At 38.6% G+C, this 10,643-nt stretch overlaps 2 protein-coding genes across 2 annotated transcripts; both read left to right on the top strand.

Moving 5' to 3' along the window:
- Nucleotides 1-2,966: 2,966 nt before the first annotated feature.
- Nucleotides 2,967-4,097, top strand: LOC130237794 (uncharacterized). Its single transcript, XM_056468820.1, has 3 exons — nt 2,967-3,639; nt 3,723-3,918; nt 4,010-4,097. Exons 1-2 carry the CDS (start codon nt 2,967-2,969, stop codon nt 3,908-3,910), a joined length of 861 nt encoding a protein of 286 aa, XP_056324795.1. The 3' UTR covers nt 3,911-3,918; nt 4,010-4,097.
- Nucleotides 3,930-6,064, top strand: LOC130237793 (uncharacterized). Its single transcript, XM_056468819.1, has 5 exons — nt 3,930-3,948; nt 4,010-4,278; nt 4,473-4,732; nt 4,852-5,097; nt 5,212-6,064. The coding sequence occupies exons 1-5, from the start codon at nt 3,930-3,932 to the stop codon at nt 5,495-5,497; spliced, it is 1,080 nt and encodes a 359-aa protein (XP_056324794.1). The 3' UTR covers nt 5,498-6,064.
- Nucleotides 6,065-10,643: the final 4,579 nt, after the last annotated feature.

The following is a 10,643-nucleotide window of genomic DNA, read 5'->3' as shown; positions in this document are numbered from 1 at the left end:
CTTTCCAACGATGTTGGTTATGAAGCCATGGTGCTGGCCGTGCATCAGCGGGAGCGTGAGGCTGGTGACACCACCCAATCGTTCATCATGGGAAACAAGGACGCATTGCTGCGGTATGCTGGCTTGTTTCCTGTCATGATGGCTGCCATCAGCGAGCGACACGTCAGAGAGGGCCATGGCACACCAGCCCAGGAAGACCAGGTTCTTGTTGGATTTGGCAACTTTGCTGCCATGTCCTTCAAAGACCTTTATGAGGCAACGGACCGTGACAGAAAAGGGTATGGGTTGACATCTGATACAGAGGATGCAGACAGTAAAGAATGTATAGTGTTTGTCTCTCCAAGTGTAACGTTTTTTCAAAGGTGTCCTTTCTCTCTCCATTTTCAGATTTGTCAAGTGGGTAAAAAAGCAGAGTTCTAGACCTGGCACAAAGATGGATCTTTTTCAGAAATATATAAGGAGAAGAGATGCTGAGATGCTAGGATCAGCACCTCCAGGCATGAATTTTATGTGACTTCATTTTGTTTTCATTATAATTGCTGTATAAACTTAACACAGCTATTGACACAGCGCTGAACAGTAATGACTTGACCTGATGTTTTTTTTTTTTAAAGGTGCTTTAAAGTGAATTTGTCATTTTCCCAGAACGTTTGCATACTGTAAAGTGCTTTGAAAACAATTTTATTGTGTTAAGCACAATATAATAAAGATGACTTAATGCTGTTTATCCTTATGTTGACAGTGGCTGCCTCCAGCTCAGCTCCTGCAGAAGAACCATCTGATGAAGCTCTGCTTGCTGTAGTGTCACACATGGATGTTTCAGGTGGGAATTAAGTGGGTTTAAATTTGCCCTTTAATTTAAGAATACTGTGCTATTGTACGTTATATAACCTGGTTTGTTATTATGTATTAGCAGCTTTCAGCTGGATGGTTTTGGAAGCAGTAAGGTAGGAGGTGTACTACACCTTCTGATCATCGGTAGCTAACCTGGCTTTCCTAGTTCTTTTTCTGCTTTTTACCAAATTTAATGACACCTTTTTTCTTTGGCTTTTTTTCCTCCCAAACTGCATTTTTCACCACCGACCGCCGCCATTTTTCATCCCGCTCTACTTTGAACAGCTAACTTTTTATCATCACTTATTTATGCTTGTCATCATCTCATTACAATCATTTTAATCATCACATACATTGCAACAACTAATATTAACATGTTACTAATGCTTAATTGTAGTACTAATATCTAGCAGTTGTAAAATATAATTTTTTAAAATTCTGTTAAAAGTATTACTGTAAGAGATTGTGCCAATTCTATGTATCTCATTTCTTTTTTTTGTGTCATGCACTGTAGCTGACTTGGCTCCTGAACCACCCGTCTGGCCCGAACCTGTGCCCTCTGCGTCGAGAGCTGCTGCGCCAGAAAAGCAGCCTCTGCCCACAGAGGAAGTAAGTAAAATGCCTAGTCAAAAATCAGACACTAAAAAAAAGTAGACATGTATACGATTTCTGTTTTTCCTTTCCCATACAGCTGCTGCTGCCAGAAGGCTGGAGACAGACACTTCCCAAGGAGCAGCATTTGTGGGTCAGCAAGGCTCTTTTCACCAGAGACAAGTCTGGCAGACTAGCGCTGACTAAAAACATGCGTCTCTGGTGGTATCCTCCTGGGCCCCGTCCTTTGTATTCTCAACCTCCTTCATCACCAGATGCATTTTATCATGCAAGGCTGTTCCTGTGGGTCCCTTATCGCTTGTGGGCATACCGGCTGCTGTGTTCACAGCCTAACTGTCGGCGTCTTGGCTTCCCGATGACAGCGTGTGGAATGTACAAGATGGTCAGGAAGGTCTTGGACAGTGGCTGGTACTACATGGCTACGGAATATCTTGAATGCAGGTCCTGCAAAAAAAAGCTAGCAGCCTGGTCTCAAGATATTCTCAGCCAGCTTGATCCTGTCCACAGGGAAATGTTTCCTGCAGTCTTAACCTACAGGTTGGCACATTTATTATAATATTTTTTGAATTCAACTTTTACTATTGGTGTCAAAGAATCACATCCAAAATATTTGTTTGTGTGTGTATTTATATATATATATATATATATATATATATATATATATATATATATATATATATATATATATATATATATATATATATATATATATATATATATATATTTTTTTTTTTTTTTTTTTATTTCTCATCTGTGTGTATTTGTTTATATTTATATGATATACACATATTTCACTCTCTCTCTCTCACACACACACACACACACACATATAATACATGAAATGCATAAAATATTTTATGTAAATACAAACTAAACATGATAAATCATTTGACTGCACTAGTTTTAACATGGAAAAATGTCTGTTCTGATTAGTCTGATATTTAGCTGCCTTTTTTGTGTATTTTTTTATTATATAGGCTGTCCTGTGATTAGGAGGTTGTGAGGTGGATGCGGGGATGCTCACTTGGGAACAGTGCAACGTCTGCCTACCGAAGCCTGTGTGTCAGGCACAGAGAGAAGTGGATTGCCCAGACAACCCATTATCTATCTGTGGTTGGGAAGTTCCCAGACTGCACCACAGATCCCAGCAGTCTCGCTGCCCGGCTGCCTCAGATGGTGCCTGTGCCTTGTCCGGCATGGCTGCTGTCAGTGTATGCTAAAGATGTACTGACACGGCTGCCTGAACTAAAGGCCAGGGTGACCTCCATCTATGGAACCATCCTAAAGATGGATTCCACTAAAAAGGTAAGAATACACATGCTGATAGTATCATAGCTACATCACTGTTTTGTTATTTTGTTTATTTTGTCACAATATGTTGTTTTTCAACCGTAAACCAACAGGTCTCCTATAATATTACTATATTTCATACTGTATTAGGTCACTAAGAAATTGGCTGGTGAGGCTGCTGGCACTGCAGCATGGGTCACAGACGTGGGCAATGAGTTAGCCAGGTCCTCATGTGTGTCCTCACTGAGGCAGAAGGCGATGGCCTCCTTCCCATGTGCTCTGGACTCGTGGAGCGCTACCGGAGAGCTGGAGAAGTTCCACCCCAACTTCTCTATGTGGACCGGGACTGTTGCTCTGCCACTGGTAAAGGAAAGGCGGCCGCAATGTTTACCGAGTGGGACCAGCTCATTGTCAGGCTGGATATATGGCACTTCATGCGGCGGTTTGCTGTTGGAGTGACCACAGACAGCCACCCGCTTTATGCATCCTTCATGAAGCGCCTCACTGCTTGCATCTTCGAATGGGATGCTTCAGATGTTGAGAAGCTAATGGAGGCCAAGCGGTCGACAGGCTGCCAGCCCACTGCCAAAGAACTGGCAAAGCATTGCCGCCGCCGCACTCGAGGGGCCCAGGAGACCATGCAGCTCATCGAGAAGCTGCTACAAGACTTCATGGGGGCCACTGACACCATGGGGATTAGACTTCTGGACCAGGAGAGGATGCAAGAGATCTGGCAGACCCAGCAGCGCCACGTTCAGTGCATCCAGGACCCGCCAGGTGTGCAGCTGTACAGGAAAACAGGGCAGGTGACCAAGGAGGGGGTCATTCTGCCAGTGTATCGCTGTGCACGTGGCTCCACATCTCTGGAGTCATTCCACCTGCACCTAAATCGCTTCGTCCCAGGTTAACATTACTCAAAAAATAACACTTGTTCTTTATTTGTGTTTGTACTATGTTTTTACAATAATTTTTAAATTCGTTTTTAGGTACAAGTGCAAATGCTTTGCATTTTCAAATGTGCCTGGTGCAGTGGAATGAGGCATGTGGGGTCGCTGCAGTAGAAGGTACCCGCAGAGAGGACATCTGCTACGGCGGCCAGCTGCTACAGTACTGCAATGTACTGAGCCAGCAGCTCCTGGGACAAACTGGTGCAGGATTACACCAGCCCTGGTGAATACACAGGTATTGCGTTAATGCAGACGTTTTATTTTAGCTGTTTTCTAGCCATTTCTTGATTTAAAGAATGAATGCAATAAACTCTGTATTTCTACAGGAGAGCTCATTGGTGTGGAATATTTGTATTCTCAGACCAATAGAGCTTTAGAGGAAGACATAGCTAAAGATCCTGACGTTCCCGATGGCCTTCAGGATGAAGACCTACTGGCTGATCTGGAGGGGGATGAGGGGTTTGAGGATGCATACCTCGACGAGCCCACTGAATTTATGGAGCTTGAGGGCAACCTCCAGAACCCCTCTCAGCCCCCATCCCAGACAGACTCAGCAGCTGTGTCGTCTTCTCCTGCGTCGTCCAGTCAGAGCCAGGTAAATTAACACTCAAACACACTGTGTACATTCTGATTTCATGATACATGATGATTCTGATATTTCATTTTACAACAATGCAATGGCTAATTATGAGTAAAACTGAATGCATGAATAAAAAGTCATTTCATATTGGTAAAATTAATTATATTTTATTTGTTTATTTTTTATTAATTTGTTTGTTTCATGTACAGATGGACCGTGTGGGACCAAATGGCCAACCTGGATATGACCATGTCATTAGACTGGCTGACTGTCTGGTTGACCTGCGGCTTCAGGGGTTTGTCACACAAAGTATGGTGGATGAGATTGTCATGCTGTGGAACCACCTGGCAGATCATGACAAGGGGCCTCTCATCTATTCCCCTTGCCACCGTGACAGACTGCTGAAGGGTCGCTTTAAGGTCAGCCATTCGAAGACCAACGTAACCCCTGGCACAGACAGTCTAAAGAGGTAGCTTTTTTTTTTATTCTGTTATTTTTATTTTTGTATTCATAACTTGTCTTGAAACCAGTGTTATTGATGTGGTTGACTGATATGTGTCTTATGGTATATCCTTTTTCATTTCATAGATGCTTTCTTGGTGAGGGTGGACCTGCACAGTGGCCCAGCACAAGCCGTCTGGTCGAAGCTATCTGCCTGGCTCTCTGCAGAATCCACCCTGCTGGTCAAACCATCGCCGGAGTTCGTGTGAACCGGTGGGCTGCCATTCTAAGGGACTACAGGAAGATCCGTCATGATGTCCTGGGCAGCCCCGGAATCATGGCTCAAACTAAATTAAAACTGTTTGAGCTGAACCAGCTTACCATCTCACAGTGGTAGGTTCAGTAATTATTGTTCATGTTTGTGTCTCCTTTCATATTCAAAATCATTTTCTAACACCTATCCTAACTGTTGTCTTTTCTGTACATGGGTTCAACGCACGAACAAAGGAGCAAGAGAGGGAGGTTTTGCAGCAGAACATTGAGGCGTTCTCTGCTCCTCTGGTGGCCCTTGTACCGCTCCCACCAGTGCTGCAAAAGCTGCCGGAAGCAGTCCAGCACAGACACTTGTGTTTTGAGTCTGCAATACCGCAGGATGCGTCTGGACAGGCAGCACCGCGACCTCGAGGCCGACCACCTTCTGTGGGCACAACGGAAGCATCTGTCAGACCTGGTCTTCATGTCTCTCCTGGCACAGCCCACTCTGCCACTTACCTCACACCTGTCTCCACATTAGCACCTTTTGCAGCACTTACATTTACCGCAGCACTTGAACCATCTTCTGCAGGCTTTGCTGTGACTGTTCCTGTTCCTGCTGGTGCTGCACCAGTTCCTGTTTCTGCTGGTGCTGCGCCTGTTCCTGCTCCTGTTGGTGCTGCGCCTGTTCCTGCTCCTGTTGGTGCTGCGCCTGTTCCTGCTCCTGTTGGTGCTGCGCCTGTTCCTGCTCCTGCTGGTGCTGCGCCTGTTCCTGTTTTTGGAGTATATGTACCAGTTGCAGCGCCAGATGAAAAGAGGGTGCCAAAGACCACAGCGTGGCGGCGGAAGTAGTTGGCGGAGGCAGCCGCTGCAGCAGCAGCTCAAGGTTTGACTCCCTAAAAAAGACAAGCACCTCAGCAGTTCCTATGCCAAAAGTGTGGCCAGCCAAAAACTAAAGAATTTGGCCATAGCCAGTTCAGAGGGGTCCACTTTTGTGCAAAGGCTTCTGGGAAAACTGTGGCGCAGTGGAAGGAGGAAGTTAAAAAAGGAGAGACAAAATAAACTATAAAGAAGACCAACTTTGTACATTTGTTGAAAATGTTTATTTTGTAAAAAAAAAAACAAGAAGAAGACGATATATACATGTATATGTTTTAGGGCTTTATAATACCTTTAGAAAAATGCTGTTTTTTTTTTTGCTGTGTTATTAAATTATTTACTTAATAATATTAAACGGTTAAAAAGATATTTTTCAGATGCAATTAACTCTAATTCTAAAAATTCTAAGTCTAAAAACACTGTCAAGGTGCAAACATTTAGTCTTTAGAACAACTAAGCAAGATATTCTGACTCTGATTGGCTGTTGTAATTTTTTTTCCACTTCTGCCATTAGTGTTTATTTTCAGCTCTGGGTTAAGCTAGCAAATAGCTGAGCAGCAAATACTGGCAAGGTAGTTCATAAAATAAATGTAATTTATCATACGTTTGATTTTTGTCTTGCATATACTGTTGTGATAATAAAAATTATTTTACGCTATATTGTACAGCCCTAATATGTTAAAAGTATAAATAGTTATATATTTTGTGTAAATAAACATTTTTCTAATTTTTTCTATTCTCTGTGTTTCAGCTTTTTGTTTTTACATATTTGTTCAGTAGCTACAGTATCCCAAGAGTGGGTTATCTGTTGTGACTCAAATAACTTTTCACAATATTTATATTACACTTTACATAATTTTTTTCTATTCATTTATTGCAAACAAGAGTTAAAGGACTTGCTTGATAAAATAAAACTTCCAAAAATACACTGCATACACATACTCATGTGGTTTTTTTAATGTTATCATTGTGTAATTTAAAGGATGCTAATATTAGGGTCCTGTATATTATCGATTAAACAAGTTATAAACTTATAAACAATACAGTTTAGCTAACAGTAAAAATCAAAACGGTATAAAATTATATTGTAAATTAAACTATAATAAATATAACTGTAAAAATTTATGTAAATAAAATAATACTTTAAAATATATTTTATTGTATTTTTAAATAATTTATTAAACTTTAAAAAATTAATAAACCTATTTAAATATCAATGCCTGATATTTAAAGTTTATAGTATTTTAAAATAATATTTCTTATATCCTATAACCTAATATTTTTAGGTACAATATTCAGTTTAATTAGTTGTTAAAATATTTTATTATATGCTATTCAATATTAATTAATTTTAATAAGTAAGTTTCCCGGACATTAGGGTCAATATAATTGACAAAATTCTTAAACTGAATGTTTTAATTTATCATGACATCAGTTAAAATTTCACCCCAAACTTTTTACATGCTATACAATATACCATTTAAAATTCAATATATCAGTATGTTTTATTATTGAACTATTAAAAATGTTTATTATTTAAAAGATGTAAAATATAAGTCCTGATTATAAAAACATTTTAGCTAACTGGCATGCAATTCTAGTAAGCTATATTCAGTTATGTTGTAAATAAACATACAATTATATTTGAATATAATGTAATAAATTTATTACAAAATATACTTTTTGTAAAGGTAATATTATTATATGTTACTCAATTCATTTAAAATTAATTTTCTTTTTCAAATTATGCAGTTGTATTGTAATACACATTCTTAATTCCCTGATATACAATGAGAGCAGTCCACAGCACATGGCTACTTAATATGCACCTGTCATACCCCAGAAAGCACATGGCTACTTGTTATGCCATTTCCAGGTACCCTGCCAGCCCCGCCCCTGGACCCGCCTTAGATTTTTTACCATATAGGGCATTTCTTTAATTTCAGCAAACATGAGCATCCTTCAAGGCCACAGGTGACCCCAATGGGATCCAGGGGTCACTACCTTGCAGTCCAAGACCATGTGGCTTCGAGGGGACCGCTGGGTACTTTATTATCTGAACACAAAAGAAGATATTTTAAAAAATGTCCAAAACATTACATTCATAGTAGGGAAGAAAATACTATGGAAGTCAATGATTACCGGTTTCAAACCTATTTTCAATTTTTTTAAAATAAAGATGACAGAATTTAAATTTTTGGGTGAACTGTCCATTTAATTGGTTCAAATACTGTGTTATTCTCATTTAAACACAAAAGAAGATGTTTTATAAAATGTTCAAGACCAGTACAATCGTAGTAGGCAAGAAAATACCATGGAAGTCAATGGTTACCTGTTTCAATTTTTTTTTTCAAATAAAGATGACAGAATTTTCCTTTTTGGGTGAGCTGTCCATTTAATTGGTTCAAATGCTGTTATTCTCATTTAAACACAAAAGAAGATATTTTATAAAATGTTCAAGACCAGTACAATCGTAGTAGGCAAGAAAATACCATGGAAGTCAATGGTTACCTGTTTCAAATCTTTTTTCAATTTTTTTTTTCAAATAAAGATGACAGAATTTTCATTTTTGGGTGAACTGTCCATTTACTTGGTTCAAATACGGTGTTATTCTCATCTAAACACAAAACAAGATATTTTGAAAAATGTTCAAAACCAGTACAATCGTTGTTTTTTTCAATGCATCATTACATCTGTGCTCCTTTACTGTGCATCTATTCCCGCACTGTAAACCCCAACAGTCAACTTTATTAAATAAAATGAGTGTAGTTAAATCAAAATTGACTGAAAGTTATTTCTACTCATTTGAAAAGAGTTTTGAACTCAGTGTTGAAGGTAATGAGATAATGAAACACCTCATTACTTCAACTTAAATGGAGTAAGTTCACAATACTCATATAGATTCTTTTTTTTTTTTACAAAAATGGTTTGTAGCAGTCGGTTTCCTCAAAAGGTTTAAGTTGCCTTAACATATTGGGTCTTTCAGTACTCAGTTGGTTTGAGTTCTCTTCGTTTATTGGGTTTTACTTTACTCAAATTGCTTCATTACTCAAATGGATTAAGTTGACAGTGCTCATTAGGATTAGTTTTTGAACTTAAATGGTTTGTTGCAATGGGTTTCCTCAAATGGTTTGAGTTAACTCAACTTTTTAGGTTTTACCAACACAATCAGGCTGGTTTTACAGAGTAGGGTGCTGTTCTCAGTGCATTACTCAGGTCATCACATTGATTTTTTTGTAAACGATAACCCTGGATAATTTGGAGATTATATATTGTAAAAAAAAAAAACGCTACATTTAAAAACAAAACAAAACTGACTAGAATTTAATAGAAATGCTAATATTATGCTTTATTAAATGGCCTCATTTAGTCCTCAGTTTTACATGCATCCATAAAGCACTTGAATTTTCATTACATCCATTTAAAATTACTTCAGTTCTCTTAGTCTCTGAGAATCGATTTGAAGATTCATTCTTTCTAAACTCCACCTATCCAAGACCCTGCTCTGCTCTGATTGGTCAGATGGCCCAGTCTGTTGTCACTGATTGATGAATTCATCTCTGTGTGTCTGCAACTAAACACATATGATCAGATCTGCTCAGGAGGCCTCCTTCCCTCAGTGACTGACAACACTAATGGTGTGATGCTTTCATTAAATCAGTTCTGATTTTCACCTGATGAAGCAGCCCTAAAACACACCTCACAGAATGATCTAGAATTATCACTGAAACACTTTTCTGTTTAATGTTCAACAAGTGAAATGTGCTTCCACAGACATGTTTGAGCTGTTCACTGACTGTGATGTGTGTCCCATCTTTCAGTTTTAAACCAATCACTGGCAACGGCATCAAATAACTATTACAAAACATATAATCCCTAGATTATTCTAAAGATCTGCTAAAGTCAGACTCAGAATGGATGTGTTTAAATAATGACACAAGACTCCAAAATGAGATTTTCAGTTGTTTATTTAATTAACATAACATATTTAAGGCATTTTAGAGCTCTACTGAAAATAGTGTATTAACTGCATTATATTAAACATATATGAAGAGATAATGCAAACATATAAGAAACCGATGAACAATCTTTTTTCATGTCTCACAAATATAAGCACAAGAAACTAAAAACAAATGAAGAGATTAATAAGCAAGTATAATGTATGATCCAGCTCCCATCTTGCATACACACACAAAATACTTATAAGAACATAACAATATTCTGTATTTAAAAATGCACATGAACGAGATGCTGAGAAACATAAAAGACGATGCTAATACACATTTTGTTTTTTAAATAAACCCACCACCACCACCCTCTCTGGGGGGGACAACTTTATTTTTAATCACAGCTTGTGCTTCATTTCGTTTTTACATTTGCATATCATCTATTCTATATTATTATTACACAAACATCAAGGAAGGCCTAACAAACAATAAAACGGTGTAACAGGCATACAGGCAAACAGGCGCAAGAGGACAGCGAGACTGGACTGACAATCGAATACACAAATGTGTTTTGGGTTACATTACCCTTTAAAATATATGATTAATTCACATTTAATTTAAACATTTAATTTCAGGTTTTTGTAGCTCAGAAATCAAACAAACAAACAAACAAACAAACAAACAAACAAACAAAATGTCATGTAAATTTAGAAATGACGATTTCTGTTTGAGGGATTCGCCCCAACGTTCCCCATCATTTGTCCATCTCTTCTCTGATTGGTTGGGGAGCCAAATCAATGTTACCATCGGTCAACTTTGGCCCGTAGGCCTAGATTGGGCATCTCTGCACTGGAGGAAGAG

Source organism: Danio aesculapii, chromosome 11, assembly GCF_903798145.1.
Source record: "Danio aesculapii chromosome 11, fDanAes4.1, whole genome shotgun sequence".
Classification (NCBI taxonomy): domain Eukaryota; kingdom Metazoa; phylum Chordata; class Actinopteri; order Cypriniformes; family Danionidae; genus Danio; species Danio aesculapii.
Note: the sequence above shows the minus strand (reverse complement) of the source record. Positions and strands in the feature narration are given on the sequence as shown.

Coding starts and splice junctions, on each gene's coding strand:
- LOC130237793 (XM_056468819.1), top strand. Junction 4,733..4,851: donor GGCACAGACAGTCTAAAGAG/GTAGCTTTTTTT, acceptor TTCATTTCATAG/ATGCTTTCTTGGTGAGGGTG. Junction 5,098..5,211: donor CAGCTTACCATCTCACAGTG/GTAGGTTCAGTA, acceptor GCACGAACAAAG/GAGCAAGAGAGGGAGGTTTT.
- LOC130237794 (XM_056468820.1), top strand. CDS start 2,967: ATGTGTGTCCTCACTGAGGCAGAAGGCGATGGCCTCCTTCCCATGTGC. Junction 3,640..3,722: donor CCTAAATCGCTTCGTCCCAG/GTTAACATTACT, acceptor ATTCGTTTTTAG/GTACAAGTGCAAATGCTTTG.